We start from the raw sequence: 25,722 nt of genomic DNA on the forward strand, positions 1-25,722 counted from the left end.
AGGGGCAGGCATACAAGGGACAGGCATGCAGGGGGCGGGCATACAAGCAGTGGGCATGCAGGGAGCAGGCATACAGGGGGCAGGCATGCAGGGGGCAGGCAAGCAAGGTGGAGGCCAGCCTAGCAGTTTCAGTCCTGGGCAGAGCCAGGTAACTCCACAGGATCAAGAAAAGGCAGCTTTGATCATGCAGGTTCTTCAGCTGACTGCAGATCAGATTGCCATGCTGCCTCCTGAGCAAAGGCAGAGCATCCTAATTTTAAAGGAACAAATTCAGAAGTCTACTGGAGCTTCTTGAAAGGTTTTAGGAAATACTTGGCAGTAGCCTCAAAGTTTTTCTATAGCATGGAGAATGGATGCAAAAAGCTGACTTCTGCATCCCTACACTTGAATGATTAGTTTCCCTCCCCGAACTTTATCTCATTCATCTTGTTGTCTTTTTATCTTTTCTTGTTTGTTTTTATCTTTAATGGGGGGGGGGGGGGTAAGGGGAGGAAGGGGTGGGTCTGTTCACTTTTATTCACTGTAAATACACGAAAATAGCTCTGAACATGGTTATATTATACCAAATAAGATTACAAAGAATATGCAGCAATATTAAAACTGTCTACAATATGTTAACTACATTTTTTTTTAAATATTGGGTTAAACAGTGTGAAAACTGCACATAAAGACTAAACTATGCCCTGTTAACATGGTAATGTACTAAGATAGTTTAAGATTTTTGGTTGTGTAAGAAAATAAAGAAGTTTACCTTAAAATTATAAGATACATGTTTTGGTAAGCCATTTAAAATACAAAATCCTATTTTGGGGACAATAGAATGCTGTATTAGGTTAAGCATTGTTTTAGTGTTTTGGAAATATTTCATAATGTTAGTGCTAACAGGGTAAGTCTCAACTTGTAGTACTAGATTCTTTTTTTTTTTTTTTAAGCTATGCTGCCTGAAAAACCCAGGAATGCATCTGGTGAGATATTTCACTTATCCCACCATTCAGACATTAGCAGTATTCTGGCCTGGCCTTGAGCCAGACGATGTTGCTGCGACAGTTCTGGGATCAGCCAGGTTACTGATGGCTGCCCCAGTAAGACTCAGCTTCTCTCAATACCTTCCTGTTTCTCGATAGTCTTTACACCCTGAATATGAATCTAAGTAATTCTCTCATAGTCTTTCTAAAAATCAGTGTCTAGGGACCAGTTTATCTGGGTGAATTCTACATAGCGTTGGACTTCTCATAAGTAGCAGAGAGCTTCATGCAGTAAAGTTCCCAGGTTCCTGGTGACTAGCCTCATATACGGATGGTATCCATGTGGTCAGCCAGAATCAGGACTTTAAAATCTTAGTCTCGCTAACATTTAACATGCCTTTCAGTTTTCTTATTTGCATATCTACTTACCTATCACTGTTAGCAGAATAACAGACCCAGGTACGTAGAGAATTCTCTGCTCAGCTAGTTATTACTCATTTTACTTTTTATAATAAAGCCAGTTAGCCCTAATATACATACCCATGAGAGATTTAAAAATCAGTAGGAAGGTGGGGCTTATCACATTTTCTTGAGAGCTACTACCTAATTTATTATTAAGCCTTGAAGTTGTGGACACGTAAAAATTTGTATAATAGACTAAACTATAATTAACAGAAGCATAAACACCCAAATAACCAGGTGGTCTTACTCTGGAGAAGAAAAACCAACGTCTAGTAACAGAGGAAAAAGTAGCATTTAATACAAGGAGAGAGCTGAAACTTGGAAATGGAATTATTCCTCTTATGAGGTGTTTACATCTTAAATGGATACTTGACTCTTTTTACAGAGTTTTCTTCCCTGTGCTATTTCCTGCCACCTGTTCTACTCATATTTTTCATTGTTATTCATACTGTCCACTTTGCCGTGTTTTCTGTATGCTTCCCCCCATATTGGAGAGGATAACTCTCCTTTACATGTATGATAGTTCTGGTTAATACTAATTCGGAGTTGGCCTGATTACTTGGAAGTTACAATTGCTTTATCCCAAAGCTTTCACCGAAGGGCTCTAACTGAAAACTTAGATGTTATGTTCTTTGTTGTAGTTAAATCTGCATTGTTCAATGCAGACTAAATAAAAGGAATGCAAAATTAAGGATGACTAGTATCTGATGTTTGTTTTTAATGAATGAATTATTCAAAAGATATCTATTCTTGAGAGATCCATGGGTCTGAATACTTTTAAGTGAAAAAGGCAAAACTTAAAAAAAAAAAAAATTGCAGGAGTGGCTAGAAATCCCTTTCTGAAACCCATTATCAGTGTAGTTTAACAGCTGAAGTACCTGTAAAGACATGTTACTCTGGTCCGTGTCAGTAGCAACATCTTGGTGCATGCCCAGATACTAGGCCTCCTTTTGCTGGTGTCCCCCGAGAGCTCTCCAGGTCCCAGGAAGACCTTACAGTTACCTTCCTAAGTGACAGCACTTGTTACATTGCATTCCACAATTTTACTTTACCCTCCATGCCCCACTCCCGCTTTTCATAGACCAGGGTCTCTGAACATGGACTGTCCCTCATTTCTGTATTTGCTATGCCGAAATCACAGGTGAGAAAGGACAAAGCATTCTATCAGTCTTAGGGGGAAGTCCCATTTTCCTAAAAAAGATTGAGATTCCACCCAGAACAAATAAGCTATGATAATGAGATGCATTAAAAACCAAACTAATAAGAGATAACAAGCAATCTCCTTTGCTCTGCTAGACCTTATAAAATGAGTTCTCCCTCACTCCCAGTTCACTGTTTCAGTACTGATAGATAGAACCTCACTTCATTTGATGGTGATCCAAGCAATACGTGTGCTATAATCAGAATCTTAGGTGTTTTACTACATAATCACTGGTTATAACCCTGAGAGCCAGGTTATCATCTGGAAATGTTTTAATTCCTTATTTGTGTTGCTCTGTTATTTAACATGTGAACAAGGGTGATGTTTGGGACACAGAATATGATTTTATGGATGTTAATGCACCAAGAAAGCCCTATATAGGCCTTTTCATCCAATTACGAACTCAACTATTTGATTTTTAATGTGGTTCATGTTTTGAATGTTATTAAAAGTGAATTTCTAAGGTAAAGGAAATTGGGGGCTGAGTTAGAGCAGGTGTATCTTGTTCCGTGAAATTTCCAAGGATAAAGAGAGAGATTCATAAACATACAGGTTTTCTGATATTCCCTCCAGGTAGTAAAGTAATCAAAGCCTGACAGGTATAGGTACGTTGAAGTAGATTATGGACTTTTGCAGTAGCATTATTGAAGGATATTAGTAATGTAATGAGACAGAATTTTGGTTAGGACAGGTAATTAAGTAAAGAGACAAAATAATTTTTGGGGAGACCTGCTGGTTTCATTGCTTGATGCCCGAGATATTAATCCATTCTACTTTCGTGATAGACAACAAATAAGTAATCAAACATTTTTTTAAATGACCGACCTTTGTGACACGTGAGATTGATTTCAGGTGTCTGCAGATTTAATGCATACTGGATCATACAAAAGCAATTATGGTTGAGAATGTTGTGTATTTTATTCTAAGTCTTTAATGATTAGTTACCTACCTTTGGCACCTACATTAACTCCTGCAGATAAAGAATTGTTCATTTACTAAAATACTTCAGCTTTTTTCCCTAGGGTAATACTTTAGTGTTTTTACGTACAATGTTCAATGACCACTGAGTTTATTTTTGATAATCCTACCCCAAGGTCACTTTTGATGCAATATAGGCCCTTTACTGACATAGGGTTTATACTGTGGTAGAAAAATACCAAGAAGAAACATGCTGTTAACATCTAATGAGAGAGGTGATTTGTAATATGAACACTTATAAAGCTGTATTTTCAACTAAAGGAGTAAACATTTGTTTCAAAGTGGATAAAAGCAAATTAGAAGATCTAGTTAAGATTTGGAATATGCATATGTATGAAATATTTAACAAACTGTATAGCAATATCATGATATTCATACTATTAAAGTTAATAATAGTAACATTAATATTGTTTTAAATATATTAATTCCCTTAAAATGAATTAGTTCTTGACAATAGAGTATTATTGACAAGACTGATGAGAAAAGCCAGCTCCAACCAGAAGTCTGTCTAGAGATTAGCTGACAATATAAAGCAGTGAGAGGCTGACTTATTCTTTTGTGAGAAGACCATGAGATGTGACTGATAATTCAGTCTCTGCCACAGTGGGTTGCTGCACATAATTATCCTTAGGCCTTGTCAGACCTAAGAGGAAGGCCTAATACACCATAGGAAATTAGGTTCTGTGTGCTTAATGTCCCATCAGAGCATGGGAAAGCAAGACGTTTTGCAGACTGAGATTATACTAAGGTTTTTGGTTTGGGTTTTTGTTTTGTTTTGTTTTATTGTTGTTTTTAATGCTTTTCTACCATTACAATTCTGAAAAGTATTGAGAAGTCATACATGATCTCACTTGGATTAGTCTACCTTCCTCTGGGATTCACACTCATTTATAGCTTATCAAATAACTTAAAATATAAGAGGGGAAGGGCTAATGGGCAGGCACTGATTAAAGTTGACCTTTTCATATCCCCAAGAAACTACTGCTCAAGAAGAATAAGCCCTAAAGAGGCATTTGCAAATCAGTGTTTCACTCCAGTCTTTAGTGTTGTTACTAGGAACGAATTTGTGATTGCATTTGTCGCCTGTCCATATTTGGGAGAATGCGGGATGCTCAGGGTTATAACCAGTGATTATGTAGTAAAACACCTAAGATTCTGATTATAGCACACGTATTGCTTGGATCACCATCAAATGAAGTGAGGTTCTATCTATCAGTACTGAAACAGTGAACTGGAAGTGAGGAGAACTCATTTTATAAGGTCTAGCAGAGCAAAGGAGATTGCTTGTTATCTCTTATTAGTTTGGTTTTTAATGCATCTCATTTAATAAATAAGGAATTAAAACATTTCCAGATGATAACCTGGACCCAGCCTGCCTGCATCATGATGATGAATGCATATTCATGTCAGCTCTGTTCATAAACCAGTTTATGACCATTGTACTAATGTTTGTAATACATATAAAGATAGAAATATATTATTTATATGAATGTGAAAAACATTATTTCTACAAAAACGATGTGGGATGTCTCAAGAGGATTTGATAAAAGTAACTGGCTAAAAAGGGATTGTTAAATCTTGTGGGGACAAGATAATTGAAAAAATCTTTGAGGGACGCCTGGGTGGCTCAGTCAGTTAAACATCTACCTTCAGCTCAGGCCATGATCTCAGGGCCCTGGGATCGAGTCCTGCATGGGGGGGGGGGGGGCGGCAGAATCCCTGCTCAGCAGGGAGTCTGCTTCTCCCTCTCCCTCTGCCACTCCCCCTGCTCATGCTCTTGAGCTCTGTCAAATAAAATGTTTAAAAAAAAATCTTTGAAATCTAGGGGCACCTGGGTGGCTCAGTCCGTTGAGCATCCAACTCTTGATTTTGGCTCAAGTCATGATCTCAGAGTGGTGAGATCGAGCCCCCAATCGGGCTCTGTGCTCAGCTGGGGGAGGGGGAGAGGATGGGGGGCCTGGGAGGGGGTCTGCTTGAGATTCTCTCTCCCTCTCTCTCTTCCACTCCCCACTCCAGCTCAAGCACATGCTTGCTCGCTCTCTCTAAAAAAACAGAACAAAACAAAACAAAAACCTTTGAAATCTGAAACTCATAATCGTTGACAAAGCAATACAGCAAAACCTTCAATTTTCTTGCATAAATGTTTCGGGTAATGGAGGAAAAATCCTTGAGGAAATTTAATCTGAATTTGGGGGTACCAGAGTCCTTCTCCTTCCATCCCTGCAAGGAAATATACAAGGCGCCCATACCAGACCTCCTCCTCCCGCCCCATGTGATGTCACAGGCTCAAGGGAACTGAGTTTGCTTTAAACTCTTGCTAATGAAAAGGTGTCTTGGACCAGCAGCATCAACATCACCTGGAAGCCTGTTAGAAATGCAGAATGTGGGGGCGGAGCAAGATGGCGGAGGAGTAGGAGACCTGGATTTTGTCTCCTCTCAGGAATTCAGCTGGATAGGGATCAAACCATTCTGAACACCTACAAACTCAACAGGAGATCAAAGAAAAGAATAGCAACAACTCTCTGAACAGAAAAGCGACCACTTTCTGGAAGGTAGGACGTGTAGAGAAGTGAATGTGAGGCGATATTCGGGAGGATAGACAGCAGGGGAGGGGGCCTCGGCCAGCCGCTTCTGGCAAGTCATAGAGCCTTGGAGCACAAAATCGGAACTTTTAGAAGTCGGCTCTGCTGAGGGACGTCACTCCGGTGGCTAAGCGGGGGGTGGAACCCTCACAGGACAGTGTGGTCTGAGGACCCTTGGGGTCACAGAAAGATCGGGGGTGCCTGAGTGTGGCAGAGCTCCCAGGTAATGGAGCAGGGAAGCCAGCTGCAGAGGCGGAGCCCAGGCGCGGGCTCTCAGCTCGGGGTTGCCATAAACCGCGATCCACGGCACAGTCGGGCCACTGCTCCTCCAGCAGGGACCCAACAAGCGGCAGATCCAGGGAGACTCACCTTCCTCCCCCAGGAGGAGCCGCGCAGGAGTGCACCGCAGGGATCTGCTGGGTTTGGAGACTCCACCCGGGGTCGGGTGCCAGAGATAGAAACGCGCGGTCACAGGCCGGGTGAGCACGGAGTGCGGCTGGAGACCGGGGAGACAGGAGTGACTGACGGCTTTTCTCTGGGGGCTCACTGAGAAGCGGGCCCCGAGTTCTCGGCTCCTCTGGGGCGGAGATTGGGAGGCCGCCATTTTCACTCTCTGCCTCCAAAGCTGTACGGAAAGCTCGCAGGGAACAAAAGCCCTGGAGAGCAACCCGAGCAGATTACTTAGCCCGGACCGGGCAAGGGCGGGGCAATTCCGCCTCCGGCAAAGACATTTGGGAACCACGGCAACAGGCCCCTCCCCCAGAAGATCAGCCAGAACAGCCAGCCAAGACCAAGTTTACCCATCAATGAGAACGGCAGAACTCCAGTGCTAGGGGAATACTACACATAGAATTCATGGCTTTTTACCATGATTCCTTAGTCTTTCAAAGTTAAATTTTTTTTTTAACTTTTTTCTTTTTTTCTGTTTTTGAATTTTTCTTTTTCCCTTTTTCAACCAACATAGTATCAATCCCTTTTTTAAAAAAACATTTTTATTTTTCATTTTTAGAGTCATATTCTATCCCTTCATAGTAGTTACCCTTATCTTTGGCATATATATATAAGTTGTTCTCTCTTTAGAATTTTGAGATAGTTTCTTCTAACAGATCAAAATATACCCTAAATCTCTAGTATATGGTTTTTTTCTACTCCCCTGCCTGATCACATTCTCTCCCTTTTTTTTCTTTTTTCTTTTTTTAAATCCTCTTCTTTCTTTTTCCAAAAAACTTCTTATCAATTCCTTTTATAAAAGTTTTTATAATTTCCATCTATATAGTCATATTCCATCCCTTCATCATATCAACCCTTATATTTGTACATATATAAGTTTTTCTTTCTTTAAAATTTTGGGAGGCACTTTCTTCTAACAGACCAAAATACACCCCAAATCTAGTGTGTGGCACTGATCTATATACCAGCCTGATCATATTTGATCACATTCCGGTTTTTTTGTTGTTGTTGTTTTGTTTTGTTCTGTTTTTGTTTGTTTTTATCTTTTTCTTTTTCTTTTTTTTCTTTTTCTTTTTTCTCTCTTTCCCTTTCTTTTCCCACTGTTTCAGGTCTTTTCTGATTTGTTTAGAGTATATTTTCTGGGGACGTTGTTACTCTGCTAGCATTTTGTTCTCTCAATCTATTCTCCTCTGCACAAAATGACAAGACGGAAAAATTCACCTCAACAAAAAGAACAAGAGGTACTACCGACTGCCAGGGACCTACTCAATACGGACATTAGTACGATGTCAGATCTAGAGTTCAGGATCATCACTTTAAAGATACTAGCTGGGCTTGAGAAAAGCATGGAAATTATTAGAGAAACCCTTTCTGGAGAAGTGAAAGAACTAAAATCTAACCAAGTAGAAATCAAAAAGACTATTAATGAGGTGCAATCAAATATGGGGGTGCTAACTGCTAGGATAAATGAGTCAGAAGAGAGAATCAGTGATATAGAAGACCAAATGATGGAAAATAAAGAAGCTGAGAAAAAGAGAGATAAACAACTACTGGATCACGAGGGTAGAATTCGAGAGATAAGTGATACCATAAGACAAAACAACATTAGAATAATTGGGATCCCAGAAGAAGAAGAAAGAGAGAGAGGGGCAGAAGGTATAATGGAGCAAATTATAACAGAAAACTTCCCTAATTTGGGGAAGGAAACAGGCATGAAAATCCAGGAAGCACAGAGAACCCCTCTCAAAATCAATAAAAATAGGTCAACACCCTGACATCTAATAGTAAAACTTACGAGTCTCATAGACAAAGAGAAAATCCTGAAAGCAGCTCGGGAGAAGACATATGTAACCTACAAGGGTAGAAACATTAGATTGGCAACAGACCTATCCACAGAGACGTGGCAGGCCAGAAAGGACTGGCAGGATATATTCAGAGCACTAAAGGAGAAAAATATGCAGCCAAGAATACTATATCCAGCTAGGCTGTCATTGAAAATTGAAGGAGAGATAAAAAGCTTCCAGGACAAACAAAAACTAAAGGAATTTGCAAACACGAAACCAGCCCTACAAGAAATATTGAAAGGGGTCCTCTAAGCAAAGAGAGAGCCTAAAAGCAACACAGACCAGAAAGGAACACAGACAATATACAGTAACAGTCACCTTACAGGCAATACAATGGCACTAAATTCCTATCTTTCAATAGTTACCCTGAATGTAAATGGGCTAAATGCCCCAATCAAAAGACAGAGGCTATCAGACTGGATAAAAAGACAAGACCCATCGATATGCTGTCTGCAAGAGACTCATTTTCGACCCAAAGACAGCCCCAGATTGAAAGTGAGGGGGTGGAAAACCATTTATCATGCTAATGGACACCAAAAGAAAGCTGGGGTGGCAATCCTTATATCAGACAAATTAGATTTTAAACCAAAGACTGTAATAAGAGATGATGAAGGACACTATATCCTACTTAAAGGGTCTATCCAACAAGAAGATCTAATAATTGTAAATATCTATGCCCCTAACATGGGAGCAGCCAATTATATTAGGCAATTAATAACAAAAGCAAAGAAACACATTGACAACAATACAATAGTGGGGGACTTTAACACACCCCTCACTGAAATGGACAGATCATCTAAGCAAAAGATCAACAAGGAAATAAAGACTTTAAATGACACACTGGACCAAATGGACTTCACAGACATATTCAGAACATTCCATCCCAAAGCAACGGAATACACATTCTTCTCTAGTGCCCATGGAACATTCTCCAGAATAGATCACATCCTAGGTCATAAATCAGGTCTCAACCGGTACCAAAAGACTGGGATCATTCCCTGCCTATTTTCAGACCACAATGCTTTGAAACTAGAACTCAATCACAAGAGGAAAGTCGGAAAGAACTCAAATACATGGAGGCTAAAGAGCATCCTACTGAAGAATGAATGGGTCAACCAGGAAATTAAAGAAGAATTAAAAAAATTCATGGAAACCAATGAAAATGAAAACACAACTATTCAAAATCTTTGGGATGCAGCAAAGGCAGTCCTAAGAGGAAAGTATATAGCAATACAAGCCTTTCTCAAGAAGCAAGAAAGGTCTCAAGTACACAACCTAACCCTCCACCTAAAGGAGCTGGAGAAAGAACAGCAAATAAAGCCTAAACCCAGCAGGAGAAGAGAAATCATAAAGATCAGAGCAGAAATCAATGAAATAGAAACTAAAAGAACAGTAGAACAGATCAACGAAACTAGGAGCTGGTTCTCTGAAACAATTAACAAGATTGATAAACCCCTGGCCAGACTTATCAAAAAGAAAAGAGAAATGACCCACATCAACAAAATCATGAATGAAAGAGGAGAGATCACACCCAACACCAAAGAAATACAAACAATTATAAGAACATATTATGAGCAACTCTATGCCAGCAAATTCGATAACCTGGAAGAAATGGATGCATTCCTAGAGATGTATCAACTACCAAAACTGAACCAGGAAGAAATAGAAAACCTGAACAGACCTATAACCACTAAGGAAATTGAAGCAGTCATCAAAAATCTCCCAACAAACAAAAGCCCAGGGCCAGATGGCTTCCCAGGGGAATTCTACCAAACATTTCAAGAAGAATTAATACCTGTTCTTCTGAAACTGTTCCAAAAAATAGAAATGGAAGGAAAACTTCCAAACTCATTTTATGAGGCCAGCATTACCTTGATCCCAAAACCAGACAAAGACCCCATCAAAAAGGAGAATTACAGACCAATATCCCTGATGAACATGGATGCAAAAATTCTCACCAAAATACTAGCCAATAGGATCCAACAGTACATTAAAAGGATTATTCACCACGACCAAGTGGGATTTATCCCTGGGCTGCAAGGTTGGTTCAACATCCACAAATCAATGTGATACAATACATTAACAAAGGAAAGAACAAGAATCATATGATCCTCTCAATAGATGCAGAAAAAGCTTTTGACAAAGTACAGCATCCTTTCTTGATCAAAACTCTTCAGAGTATAGGCATAGAGGGTACATACCTCAATATCATAAAAGCTGTCTATGAAAAACCTACAGCAAATATCATTCTCAATGGGGAAAAACTGAGAGCTTTTCCCCTAAGGTCAGGAACGCAGCAGGGATGTCCACTATCACCACTGCTATTCAACATAGTATTGGAAGTCCTAGCCACAGCAATCAGACAATAAAAAAAAATCAAACGCATCCAGATCGGCAAAGAAGAAGTCAAACTCTCACTCTTTGCAGATGATATGATACTTTATGTGGAAATCCCCAAAGACTCCACCCCAAAACTGCTAGAACTCATAAAGGAATTCAGTAAAGTGGCAGGATATAAAATCAATGCACAGAAGTCAGTGGCATTCCTATACACCAACAACAAGACAGAAGAAAGAGAAATTAAGGAGTCGATCCCATTTACAATTGCACCCAAAACCATAAGATACCTAGGAATAAAGCTAACCAAAGAGGCAAAGGATCTGTACTCAGAAAACTATAAAATACTCATGAAAGAAATTGAGGAAGACACAAAGAAATGGAAAAACTTTCCATGCTCATGGATTGGAAGAACAAATATTGTAAAGATGTCAATGCTACCTAGAGCAATCTACACATTCAATGCAATCCCCATCAAAATACCATCCACTTTTTTCAAAGAAATGGAACAAATAATCCTAAAATGTGTATGGAACCAGAAAAGACCCCGCATAGCCAGAGGAATGTTGAAAAAGAAAAGCAAAGCTGGCGGCATCACAATTCCGGACTTCCAGCTCTATTACAAAGCTGTCATCATCAAGACAGTATGGTACTGGCACAAAAACAGACACATAGATCAATGGAACAGAATAGAGAGCCCAGAAATGGACCCTCAACTCTTTGGCCAACTAATCTTTGACAAAGCAGGAAAGAATGTCCAATGGAAAAAAGACAGTCTCTTCAACAAATGGTATTGGGAAAATTGACTTATCAAAAAGAAAAGAGAAATGACCCAAAACAGCAAAATCATGAATGAAAGAGGAGAGATCACAACCAACACCAAAGAAATACAGAAGAATGAAACTGGACCATTTCCTTACACTACACACAAAAACAGACTCCAAATGATCAAAAGACCTCAGTGTGAGACAGGAGTCCATCAAAATCCTAAAGGAGAACACAGGCAGCAACCTCTTCGACCTCAGCCACAGCAACTTCTTCTTGGAAACATCGCCAAAGGCAAGGGAGGGAAGGGCAAAAATGAACTATTGGGACTTCATCAAGATAAAAACCTTTTGCAAAGCAAAGGAAACAGTCAACAAAACCAAAAGACAACCGACAGAATGGGAGAAGATATTTGCAAATGACATATCAGATAAAGGGCTAGTATTCAAAATCTATAAAGAACTTATCAAACTCAACACCCAAAGAACAAATGATCCAATCAAGAAGTGGGCAGAAGACACAGACATTTTTCCAAAGAAGACATCCAAATGGCCAACAGACACATGAAAAAGTGCTCAACATCGCCCAGCATCAGGGAAATCCAAATCAAAACCTCAATGAGATATCCCCTCACACCAGTCAGAATGGCTAAAATTAACAAGTCAGGAAATGACAGATGTTGGCAGGGATGCGGAGAAAGGGGAAGCCTCCTACACTGTTGGTGGGAATGCAAGCTGGTGCAGCCACTCTGGAAAACAGTATGGAGGTTCCTCAAAAAGTTGAAAATAGAGCTACCATATGATCCAGCAATTGCACTACTGGGTATTTACCCCAAAGATACAAAAGTAGGGATCCAAAAGGGTACGTGCACCCCAATGTTTATAGCAGCAATGTCTACAATAGCCAAACTATGGAAAGAGCCAAGATGTCCATCGACAGATGAATGGGTAAAGAAGATGTGGTATATATATACAATGGAATATTATGCAGCCATCAAAAGGAATGAGATCTTGCCATTTGCAACGACGTGGATGGAACTGGAGGGTATTATGTTGAGCGAAATAAGTCAAACAGAGAAAGACATGTATCATATGATCTCACTGATATGAGGAATTGTTAATTGCAGGAAACAAACTGAGGGTTGCTGGAGTGGGGGGTGGGGTGGGAGGGAGGGGGTGACTGGGTAATAGACACTGGGGAGGGTATGTGCTCTGGTAAGCGCTGTGAATTGTGCAAGACTGTTGAATCTCAGATCTGTACCTCTGAAACAAATAATGCAATATATGTTAAGAAAAAAAAAAAAAGAGGAAGAAGAAGATAACAGGAGGGGAAGAATGAAGGGGGGGAAATCGTTGGGGGAGACGAACCATGAGAGACGATGGACTCTGAAAAACAAACTGAGGGTTCTAGAGGGCAGGGGGGCGGGAGGATGGGTTAGCCTGGTGATGGGTATTGAGGAGGGCACATTCTGCATGGAGCACTGGGTGTTATGCACAAACAATGAATCATGGAACACTACATCAAAAACTAATGATGTAATGTATGGTGATTAACATAAGAATAAAAAAAGAAAAAAAAAAAGAAATGCAGAATGTGAGGCCCACCCCAGACCTGCTGAATTAAAACCTGCATTTTATTAAGATCTGCCAGTGATTCACATACAAATAAAAGTCTGCAAAGCACTGCGGAAGCCTAATCCTAAAATAAACAAAATTGAAAACAAAAAAGCAATTTAACAATATTATGACAAACAGAAGGAATTTTTGGGGGGGGGGGTTATGTTACCAAACCTTTATTTATTTTTTTAAGTTTCTATTTAAATTCCAGTTAGTTAACATATAGTGTAATATTAGTGTCAGGTATACAATATAGTGATTCAACATTTCCATACATCTCCCCGTGCTCATCATGACAAGTGCACACCTTCATCCCCATCACTTATTTAATCCATCACTCCACCCACCTCCCCTCTGGTCACCATCAGGGTGTTGTCTATAGTAAGAGTCTGTTTCTTGTTCTGCCTCTCTCTCTCTCTCTCTCTCTCTCTCTCTCTCTCTCATTTTCTCCCCTTTGCTTGTTTTTGTTTTTTAAATTCCACATGTGAGTGAGATCATATGTATTTGTTTTTCTCTGCTTAACATAAATACATTCTAGCTCTATCTATGTCATTACAAATGGCAAAATTTCATTCTTTTCTATGGTTCAATAATATTCCATTTTTTGTATGTGTGTATGTGTGAGCTACCATATGATCCATATATACACACATATACACTACATCTTCTTTATCCATTCATCACTTGATGGACATGGGTTGTTTCCATAATTTGGCTATTATAGATAATGCTGCTATACACATTGAGGTGCATGTACTCCTTTTACTATTTTTGTATTACTTGGATATATACCTAGTAGTGCAATTGCTGGATTGTAGGGTAGTCCTATTTTTAAATTTTTGAAGAACCTCTATACTGTTTTCCACAGTGGCTGCACCAGTTTGCATTCCCACCAACAGTGCACGAGGGTCCCCCTTTCTCCGGTGTTTCTTGTGTTGTTGATTTTAGCCATTCTGACAGGTGTGACATGATATCTCATTGTAGTTTTGATTTGCATTTCCCTGATGATGAGTGATGTTGAACATCTTGTCATGTGTGTGTTGGCCATCTGGATGTCTTCTTTGGAAAAATGTCTATTCATGTCTTCTGCCCATTTTTTAACTGGATTATTTGGTTTCGGGGTTGAGTTTTATTTTATTTTTTATTTTTTTAAAGATTTTATTTATTGTTTGACAGAGAGAGCACACACACGGAGGGTGACCAGCAGGCAGAGGGAGAGGGAGAAGCAGGCTCCCCACTGAGCAGGGAGCCCGATGCAGGGCTTGATCCCAGGACCCTGGGATCATGACCTGAGCAGAAGGCAGACGCTTAACTGACTGAGCCACCCAGGGACCCCGGGTGTTGAGTGTTATACGTTCTTTATATATTTTGGATACTAAACCTTTATCAGATATGTCATTTGCCAATATCCTCTCTTTTGCCTTTTAGTTTTGCTCATTGTTTCCTTCACTGTGCAGAGCTTTTTATTTTGATATAGTCCCAATAGTTTACTTTTGCTTTTATTTTCCTTGGTGCAGGAAATATACCTAGAAAGAAATTCCTAAAGCCGCTGTCAAAGAAGTTACTACCTGTGTTCTCTTCTAGGACGTTTATGGTTTCAGATCTCATTTGGGTCTTTAAGGCATTTTGAGTCTATTTTTGTGTATGCTGTAAGAAAGTGGTCGTTTCATTCTTCTGCGTGTGGCTGTCCAGTTCGCCCAACACCATTAGTCGAAGAGACTGTCTTTTTCCCATTGGATATTCTTTCTTGCTTTGTCAAAGACTAAATGATCATATAGTTGTGGGTTCATTTCTGAGTTTTCTATTCTGTCCATAGATCTATGTGCCTGTTTTTGTGCCAGTACCATACTCTTTTGATCACTATAGCTTTGTAGTATAACTTGAAGTCCAGAATTATGATGTTTCCAGCTTTGCTTTTCTTTGTGAAGACTGCTCTGGCTATCCGGGGTCTTTTGTGGTTCCATATAAATTTTAGGTTTGTTCTAGTTCTTTGAAAAATGCTGTTGGTATTTTGATAGGGATTGCATTTAACTGTGTAGAGTGCTTTGCATAACACAGACATTATAATGATATTTATCCTTCCAATCAGTGAGGATGGAATGTCTTTCCATTTCTTTGCGTCTTCTATTATTTTCATTAGTGTTTTATAGTTTTCAGAGTACAGGTCTTTCAACTCTTTGGTGAGGTTTATTCCTAAGTATCTTATTATTTTGGATGCAATTGTAAATGGGATTGTTTTCTTAATTTGTCTTTCTGCCACTTCATTATTGGTGTATAAAAATGCAACAGATTTCTGTATATTGATTTTGTATCCTGCAACTTGACTGAATTCATTTTTCGGTTCTAGTAGTGTTTTGGTGGAGTCTTTCAGGTTTTCTATTTCATGTCCTCTGCAAATAATGGAAGTTTTACCTCTTCCTCACCAATTTGGATTCTTTTTAATTTCTTCTTGTCTGCTTGCTGGGCCTAAGAATTCCAGTACTATGTTGAAAAAAAGTGGTGAGAGTGGACATCCTTGTCTTGTTTCTGACCTGTTTTTCCCAATTGAGAACAATGTTAGCTGTGGGGTTTTCATATATGGCCTTTATTATGTTGAGTTATATTCCCTCAAAACCTACTTTGTTGAGAGTTTTTATCATGAACGGATGTTGTACTTTGCCAAATGCTTTTTCTGCATTATTGAAATCATACGGCTCTTATCCTTTCTTTTATTAATGTGGTGTATCGTGTTGATTGATTTGCAAATATTGAACCACCCATGCAGCCCATGAATAAATCCCACTTCATTGTGGTGAATGATTTTTTAATGTATTGTTGGATCCTGTTTGCTGGTATTTTGTTGAGGATTTTTACATCCATGTTCATCAGGGATATTGGTCTGTAGTTTTCTATTTTAGTGTTGTCTTTATCTAGTTTTGGTATCAGGGTAACGCTGGCCTCATAGAATGAATTTGGAAGTTTCCTTCCTCTATTTTTTGGAATAGTTTGAGAAGAATAGGTATTGATCCTTCTTTAAATTTGCATGTGACGCCTTCTGGTTCTGGATCTTTTCTTTGTTGGGAGTTTTTTTATTACTGACTCAATTTCTTTACTGGGTATCAGTCTGTTAAGTTTTCTATTTCTTCCTATTTCAGTTTTGGAAATGTATATGTATATGTTTCTAGGAATTTATTCATTTCTTCTAGGTTGTCCAATTTGTTAGCATCCAGTTCTGCAAACTATTCTCTTGTTTGTTTTTCTGCGGTATTGGTTGTTATTTCTCTTCTCTCAGTTTTTATTTATTTTTATTTATTAATTTTTTAAAGATTTTTTTTTTATTTGAGAGAGAGAGAGAGCATATGAGCAGGGATGGGGCAGAGGGAGAGGAAGAAAGAGAATCTCAAGCAGACTCCCTGCTCAGCACAGAGCTCAATCTTGGACCCCTGAGTTTGTGACCTGAGGCCCTCCTGGGTATTAACCCCTTATTGGATATATCATTTGCAAGTATCTTCTGCCAGTCACTAGGTTGCCTTTTCATTTTGTTGACAGTTTCCTTCCCTATGCAAAAGTTTTTTAGTTTGATGTAGGCCCAACAGTTGATTTTTGCTTATGCCTACCCAGGCTGAGGGAAATAAATGAGACAGCTCTTCTGTTAGAAGCCAGATTGAAAAACGAGCAAATAGAAATCCTGTTCCTTCAGAGATAATCTAGTGAACATGAGGCTTAATCGGAAATGGAACATAAAATACTATAGTTGAAATGGGAAGGTGTCTATGTATGACCCTGTTTTCTCGGGGGTGGAGGGAAAGTTGTGGCAAATCGATCAGAAGCCATACAGTTATATTTAGTACATATTATCACCAGAAACATCACACATCAAAAATTATTTCAGCCAAGTGGTGACTAAGAGTGACTCTCTCGGATGAATGCCACCTTTTATAAAAAGTGTCTCATAAAACCTGAATTGTTTTAGAATCTGCAAATCTCATAGTCTTCCTGGCAAGATCTACTACGCTGCCGACAAGAATGTTGAGTTTACATTTGGATACTACAGTTCCTTTTGTAAATGTCTCTGCCTGTAATCCAGGAATATGTCCTACCTAATCCTCACACAGCTTACCATCTAGACAACAGAAGAAATCTTGAAACCATAAAATCAGCCTGCTTATGGTTCAGTGAGAATAAACCCCTCTACAGAATTCCCCTGCAAAAAAAAAAAAAATTCTGCCAAATATTTTTTGAAACTCATCTAACTATTCCTCTGCACCCCCCCCAAAAGGACCTACATAACAAAAGCATTAAAAGTATCTGCCTAGCATTTGCTCTATTATTTTTTTCCAATAGCTTTATTGGAAAGGGTATCAAACCCTGCTGTAATTTATGCTTTTTGACTTTGTCTTTGAATCCGATCATAATTAAGGGTACAAATTAACCAAATCGATATTTGTAAATTAAGCAAATTAGAATTTTTGTTTTCCTCTTAAAGGAAAGTTTGCATTGGGTTTAAGTGATTTAATGCACAGCATTTCTAGCACACCCAAATTTAAATTCAAATCAAGGCCTTTCAAGTGGTGACATCAAAGCCCCATTGTGAGCCTATGAGGATGACCTTGCTTGGAACACAGGAATCTCTCATTTTCACATGTGTTCAGACTACTTCTATTCCATCCTCATTTGAGGCTTTGTTTGCCTAGAGGGGAAACAAAATTTGCTTAATTAGAACGCTTTGTGAATTGGAAGTGAGATGAGCTCCAGGATCTTTGGTTGGTAAGGATTTTGTTGTCATTATTTTCAGATAAACAAGTTTTAGCAATTTCCCCCCTAGTTCCTGCCTCCTCCGCTGGGACATGCAAACTCATTGAGCCTTGAGCAATAATAACCTTGGTTTAAAAGGGCCCAAATCTGCTCTCCTGAAGAATTCGAGTTGGATTATCCTGGGGAGAGGAGAAAAGAGGCTTTTCAGTATCCCTTGTCCTTTCTCTTTCACCCAGGATTTATTCACAGGGAGGGGAAAGACTGATGACTTGGTCAGGGACACAGCCAGGACCAGCCACGGTAGGATTGTGAAACTCATCTCTGTCAGGGCCAGCACTGGATGGAGTCTCGCAATGACAAGGGCTGGAATGTGGTGTTTCTGCACAAATTTGCTCTTCAAGGGAGAGAAGGAATAAAGCGGGTTGCGAGAGGTGCTGAATGCTGTTTTGTTTTTTTTTTTTTTTTTCACTAAGCCTCCCAAAACCACAGACCTGTTCCACAGACATGATCGTGGCTGCCACCCCAAGCAAGTAGTATTCTCTCCAGCTCAGCTTTAGGCATCAATTGTGTCTTTTGGATCTCGCATGCCATACTACTAAAGCCTTCATTGTTTCCTTTTAATAAGAAAGAAAAATCCACTTACATCCATAGAGGCATGGAATATCACCATTTAAAATATTTTTACTCCGGGCGCCTGGGTGGCTCAGTTGGTTAGGCGACTGCCTTCGGCTCAGGTCATGATCCCGGAGTCCTGGGATCGAGTCCCACATCAGGCTCCCGACTCGGCGGGGAGCCTGCTTCTCCCTCTGACCCTCTCCCCTCTCATGCTGTTTCTCTGTCTCTCTCTCTTTCTCTCAAATAAATAAATAAAATCTTTAAAAAAAAAATATTTTTACTCCAGTTGGCATCTTTATTTACACAGTGATAAAATATTTTGAATTGCTGAAAAGAGCTTCTAATAGTGGGCTTTTAGGCCTCAGCCACAATATTGGGGGGAGGAGAGATATTTGTTGTTCAGGGAGGAAGGTGGTGGTAGCAAGTAGGTCTTTCAGGTACTCTAGTACTCACACAGATTTCAGTCCTAAGTTCCATTCCACGCCCTCTTTGGGAAGGCTGGGTCATGGTTAATATCTAAAATATCTATCAAGAACCTGCTAAGGGGCACCGGGGTGGCTCAGTCAGTTAAGCATCTGCCTTTGGCTGAGGTCAGGATCCCAGGGTCCTACGCCCTGTGTAGGACTCCCTGCTCAGGGGGTGTCTGCTTCTCCCCCTCCCCCTCCCCCCACTTGTGCTCTGTCTCTCAAATAAATAAATAAAATCTCTTTTAAAAAAAGAACCTTCTAAATGCCAGACACTTGACATACATCATCTCTAATTTGATTAAAACATGGAGGCATTTGGAAGAAATATGCTTAGGGAAGCTCACAGGTTGGCCCTGAGTCCCGGAGCTTACAGGAGGTAGAGGTACCACTGAACCTACGTTTGTCTGACTCCCACCCCTTATTCTCCCCATTACATCATTCTGCTTTAAGAAGGAGTTGGAGAGAAGGCAGAACAGTTTTCACACTTTCAGAGAAAATCAGGCTTGTTTCACCGAGTGAGGAAGGTCATCACGAACTAGAAGAGGTAACTTTAAGGCAACAGTGAAAGATTTATAAAATCAACCTTTTGTCCTTACATATGTTTTTTCTTTCCCTTTTAAGAGCCAAGTACTAAGCCAGAATAAAGAGAAAAAAAATGAAAAAAACAAAATGTAAGAACATTTATATGAAATAACAGTTCATAAGAAATCTATAAAACTAAATAGGCCCTTGTGGGTTATTCTAGTCAATATCAAATTTAGACAATCCTGAGATCTAATTTTCATCTGATTCTTTAACAAAAATTTTACTTATAATTTACATACCATAAAATTTACCCATATAAAGCATAAATATTCATAGTTGTGCAACCATTGCAACAACCTAAGTTTAGAACATGTTCATCACCCCAATAACGAAACCCTATACTCATGAGTACCCTCTCCCTACTCCTCCCCACTCAGTCCTAGCAACCACTGGTCTGATTTCTGTCTCTACAGACACTCTCAAGTCTGTATAAACGGAATCATTCAACATGCGGTCTTCTGTGACTCGCTTCTTTCACTCAACATGTCTTCAAGACTCATCCATGTTGTAGCGTGTTTTCTACTTTTTGCCTATTATAAATGGTGGTGCTATGGACATGTGCAGGCATGTTTTTATGTGCTCATGTGTTTCATTTCTGTTGGGTACATACCTAGGAGCAGAATTGCTATATCATATAACTCCATGTTAAATTTTAGAGGAACTTTCAGACTGTTTTCCAAAGCAACTGCACCATTTTACCTTCCCACCAGCAACACATGAGGATTCCAGTTTCTCCACGTCTTTGTCAACACTGGGTAATTTATTTTTGATTGTGGCCATGCAAATGTATGTGAATCCCCTTGGAGCTCTGATTTCACTTCCTTGATGGCTAATGATATTCAGTATCTTTTCATATGCTATTCATTGGCTATTTGTATGTCTTTGGAGAAATGTCTTTTCCCTGTAATCTATTTGCTGAAAATAAAATAAAATGTTTTTTGATTTCAGTATTTCTATTTTAGGTAAGCAGATGGTCAGATGACAAAGTCTCTAAAACATGAAATTAGTTCTTTAGTGATTTAAGAGTCCCTTAAATGCCTACAATAGGAGGAATCAAATTGCAGTGGTAGAAGTAAGGGTTTGCAATTACATTCTTAAATCTTTTGGGAAAATGTAGCTAATCATTTTCATGGTTTATACCTCTTGAAGGGATTCAGGACACACTACCCCAAAATTTGGCATCTTGGTATATTGAATATCTTAAACTGAATGAGTCTGAAAAAAATGGCAGAAGGTCACTGTGACCTTCCCCCTCTCCTAAACCCCAGAAACAGGCCATAAAGCCCTCTGGTGGGAGGTGCCTCCCTATACCCCAAAGAAAGGAACATCCTTATCTTCAAAGACTAAGGCATTCTGAGAGGAACTCACAGACCTTGCTAAATTTCCCCCAGTTCACTACACTTACTTCATATTCTCTGACCTATCATATTTCTGCCCACTTTTGATCAAACCTAGCATAACAATACTCAGGTCTGTTTCTCCCAGTCTTCATTTCCTTATGAAGGCCCCTGTATCATGGAAGACTATCACTGAATAAATTTGTATGCTTTTCTCTTGTTAATTTGTCTTGGTCAGTTTAACTTTCAGACCTAGCCAGGGAGCCTAAGAGGGCTGAAGAAAACTTTGTCCTCCCCTATGCTCTGAAGACATTAGTTGACTCTGAAGGGAATAGAGAGGGTGCTTTTTTATTGTTATTCCACATAAATGTTCTTACATATAGTAAGCTCTTGGTCTGTGATTTGTGCTAGATACTGATATTACTCCTTCAAAAATAAAACCGTGGTTCAGTCGGTTAAGAGTCTGCCTTCAGCTGGGCTCATGATCCTGGAGTCCCGGATCTGATCCAGCCCCACACTGGGCTCCCTGCTCAGCGGGGAGCCTGCTTTTCCCTCTCCATCCCCTTCTCCCCCACCCCCCAACTCATGCATGCTTGAGCATGTTCTCTCTTTCTCTCTCTCTCCCTTGCTCACTCTCTCAAATAAATAAATAAAATCTTTAAAAAAATAAAAATAATAATAAAACCATGGACACAGAAGCTGTAAAAGCAACGTGAAAACATAAGCCAGCTCTGTTCATTGCTCCGAATACTCTGAAAGACAGGAAAAGAGGATGGACGGAATCAGCTCAGCTATGAAGACCTCCACTTTAGGAAAGGAAAGAAAGAAACTAGAATGGTCTGATAAAGGACCTTAAGATCCAGACAGGGAAAGAAAAATGTGACCTCTCTTATTTACTGCTTTCCTTGTATTTCCTTATGTAGTAAAACTATATTTTGTACAAGAAATCTAATACAAGGTTTACAATGGTGGAGGCAATCTTATGTTGAAAAACTCTCTAACAGCTGACTCTGTTTGACCCAGAGGTTTCAAGCTCCTGAAATCTTGCTTCAGAAAAACAACAGAAATGGTATCAGAGTTTTATCTAGCTTGAGCTTTTATGGCTTAAACCTTTCTATTCCCTATAGCTTTATCCTGTACAATAGAGGACAGATTTGAAAAAATACGTTTCCCTTTATCCAAAGCAAGTTGTAATAATCCCATAAAAAACCTTGAGGAAATATTTGCACTATTTGCTAATGTTAAATATAGGGTACATGTATCGCAAATGTTTGTCTTATGAATGAAGTGTTCATATAAACTCAGCCCTTTCTTCATGCTTTCAAAGATGGGATATACACCACGCTACAGTGTCAACTGAAATTTCAGAATCAATGCACCAAAATGTTATGTTTTAATGAATCCTCATTTAGTATTTTGTGTTTAACACATACCCAGCATTTCTCAGCCTGACTTAAGAAAATGATCCTACAAAATTATAAGTATTGGTAAAAGCTTTTATCAAATACCATCAGCTTAAGTGAAGAGTGGTAAAATAACATAAATCCAATTATTACGCTTATTTTACCATAACTTGGAAACTACCACAATACTGATTTACAAAGTTATAGATTTTTTAAATGGAATATGAGTTTTATCTGGGAACTCCTAATGAGTATCTTCTTTAATATTTACTTGGCATTAATTTAGCAAATGTTTTTAACTTCTTGTAGGCAGATTTATGTAAAAGTATTCATCATATTTTAAAGAGTATTTCCTTATGACTACCATATTCTTTTCAAATTTTTACTTATCCAAAATAAAAGCAAATGGGTACATTTCCAGTTTATGAACCTGTCACTACATATCTATCTCATATACCTGAGGCATGATCTCAGGTTCCTGGGCTCCCTGCTCAGTAGGGAGTCTGCTTCTCCCTCTCCCTCTGCCCCTCCCCCTGCTCATATTCTCTCTTGCACTCTCTCTCTCTCAAATAAATAAATAAAATCTTAAAAAAAAAAAAAGCACAGTTACAAGAATCTGAATCTGTACGCATTCAGAGAAGCATTCTTGGAACAGAAGTGAATTTTGGAGACTGAGGAGTTAGTAGGGAGCCACCCTGGGGAGAGGGCTTGCCTGAACCAAGATGGAAGAAGTAGCACAGGGCTGTCAGATGACTGCATACATGGTTTGGTGACAAGGGGGATATGAAGGAATAGCAGGAGATACAGATACTGTGAGGTCTACATCTCCAGTGCCTCAAGGGATAAGCTAAAGAGTTTGATCTTTGTGCTGAAAGACAGAGGGAGAAACGCAAGGGTTTTAGAGAGGGAAATGAAAAGTCCAGAGTGACATTTGAGAAAGATCTCTCTGAAAGAGCCCAATTATGAAAAAAATCACAGGAATTGGTGGAAAATACCCCCATGGCTCACAACAATCCACAATTAAGACCTTCATGGGATCCAAAGGAGAACGGCCCTGTTTTTGCAAGAGTGAGACACCAAGTGACTGCAACCATCAAGAACTCAGTCAAAAGCCAATAAGAAAAGGATAAGAGAAAAGAAAAAGAAAACCATCAGCTTACTTCTTTGGCGCTAGGCTTGCAAGGCAAGTCCTTTTGCAGAGACCACTGATTTGCAACTGCATGTAAACTACGGTTATTGACTTTACAAGATAAATCTTCAGCACAGGTACAGCCTAAAGTGAAGAAAGACACCTGTAGTAATAAGAAATGATAGTTGAAGTGAGGGAAGATTAGATCTAAATGTTAGAAACTTTATCTCCTGGACATTTCTGAAAAAACACAGATTCCTGGGCCCCGTCCCCAGAGATTCAGATTCAAGTAGATCTAGCATGGTGGTGGTGGTGGTGGTGTGTGCTAGGAATTTTTACTTGTACTTACTTGTTATTTAAAAAAAATCCTAACCCCAGCCATGCTTGGACATTAGAAATAAGTGAATGCCCAAAAAGTAACCTACTCCCTCAGACAGAAGGTAAAATTTACCTACAGTCGACTTGGTTTGGTCAGAAGCCTTCTCAGACCCTCCCTATCAATGGCTTCCCTTGCTAGGGGCTTGCAGGGAGCTGCAAAATGTCAAGGGGGCTGTTGAAGCTGGCTGCATAGGTTTGCCCTTTCTATTTGCTTTGATTCATGTTCTAATTAATGTCTTACCAAACTGTATGGCCAAAGATGCCAACAGTGGGAACAAAAGACCTCTTCCTGATCTTCAATCCTCTCTTCTTACTCAAGGGGAAGACTGAAATGTTAGTATGGACCTTATGCAGCAAGATTTTTTTTTTTTTAAAGATTTTATTTCTTTATTAGAGAGAGAGAGAGCACGAGAGGAGGGAAGGTCAGAGGGAGAAGCAGACTCCCTGCCAAGCAGGGAGCCCAATGCAGGATTCGATCCTGGGTCTCCAGGATCATGACCTAAGCTGAAGGCAGTCGCCCAACCAACTGAGCCACCCAAGTTCCCCGCAAGATTTTTTTTTAATAAAAATTTTTAAAAATCTCATATCAGAGAGGTTGGCCATGAAACAGAAATACGGATCTCTTATGTCCCTTTGTCACCTATGGTCCTACCAAATTTCCTCTCCTTCCAATCAGCAAATCAAGACTTCAAAAGGTACATTTACGGGAGCACCTGGGTGGCGCAGTTGGTTCAGTGTTTAACTCTTGGTTTGGGCTCAGGTCATGATCTCAGGGTTGTGAGATCAAGCCCAGCATAGGGCTATGTGCTCAGCACGTGGTTGGCTTGGAACTCTCCCTTTGCTCCTCCTGCCTCTCTCTCTCTCTAATAATTAATTAAAAAATAAAGATTCATTTAACATACAAATATTAGGATCATTTTTCTAGGTTGTCCCAAAAGCCAGTGCCTCTCTGAGCACAGATAGATGATGAGATGCCCGCTTCTCCCCCAGTGACTGGCACTATCTTTGGACACTGTGGCAACGGAGTCTAGTTACAGCCAGCACTGGTCCCCCTGGGAGCAGAGAGGTACAGTTACTGCCCTGTGAGTTCATAGGGTTGCTTCCTTAGAGTCACTGGTGAGCATTTATCGAGGTGCAAAATTCTCACAGTTTTCTTGTGGCAGACTTGCCCAGTCCAAACCAGATGTTCCTGAAAACTCATTCTCCCCTTCTAAAAACAAAAACAAAACCCCCAAAAGCCTTATGCACTGCATTTGTAAAGAAGGGGCAGCTGAACTGTACACTCTGCTCCCGGGTGCTTTCATTTTAAAATCCAAAAAAACCGCACTGGGAGGTATAATGAACAGGAATACCTGCAAATGTGCATCAAATAAATGAAATGGACAAGAATGTTCCTATCATTCCATCAGCCCAGATGTCTATCAACAGGAGGGTGGGTACAATGTGGCATATTTATTCAATGGAATACTGGACTGCAATAGAAATGGGGGAAAAAAAAATCCAACCCTGTGTAACAATATGCCTGGCAGAAACCTTGACCACAGAAGCCAAGCACAAAAAACTCATATCCTATGGGGCGCCTGGGTGGCTCAGTCAGTTAGGCATCTGCCTTCAGCTCAGGTCATGATCCCAGGGTCCTGGGATCGAGTCCTGCATCGGGCTCCCTGTTCTGCGGGAAGTCTGCTTCTCCCTCTGCCTCTGCCTCTTTCCCCGCTCGTGCTCTCTGTCAAATAAATAAATAAAATCTTAAAAAAAAAACAAAAAAACTCCTATCCTATGATTCCTTTCCAAAAACAGGGCAAAGTCATGTATGGTGTAAGAAGGGAGGATCGTGGCTACTTCCGAGGAGAAACGAAGAGAGAATTATCTGGAGG

General features: G+C 39.7%; 2 protein-coding genes across 7 annotated transcripts in view; one reads left to right on the forward strand and one right to left on the reverse strand.

Moving 5' to 3' along the window:
- The window catches only part of CSTF2T (cleavage stimulation factor subunit 2 tau variant), a 2,132-nt gene extending 1,707 nt beyond the window's left edge, over nt 1-425 (forward strand). For 2 of the 5 annotated variants that reach the window (XM_044915992.1, XM_044915993.1), the window contains exon 2: nt 9-425. In XM_044915992.1, the coding sequence (XP_044771927.1) occupies nt 9-295 (287 nt within the window). In that variant the 3' untranslated portion in view covers nt 296-425. The other 3 variants (XM_044915994.1, XM_044915995.1, XM_021696086.2) reach the window with 2 other exon arrangements.
- PRKG1 (protein kinase cGMP-dependent 1) overlaps nt 1-25,722 on the reverse strand; it is a 1,258,435-nt gene that overhangs the window by 563,077 nt on the left and 669,636 nt on the right. The gene's annotated exons all lie outside the window — the stretch shown is intronic.

This window comes from Neomonachus schauinslandi, chromosome 6 (assembly GCF_002201575.2).
Source record: "Neomonachus schauinslandi chromosome 6, ASM220157v2, whole genome shotgun sequence".
Classification (NCBI taxonomy): domain Eukaryota; kingdom Metazoa; phylum Chordata; class Mammalia; order Carnivora; family Phocidae; genus Neomonachus; species Neomonachus schauinslandi.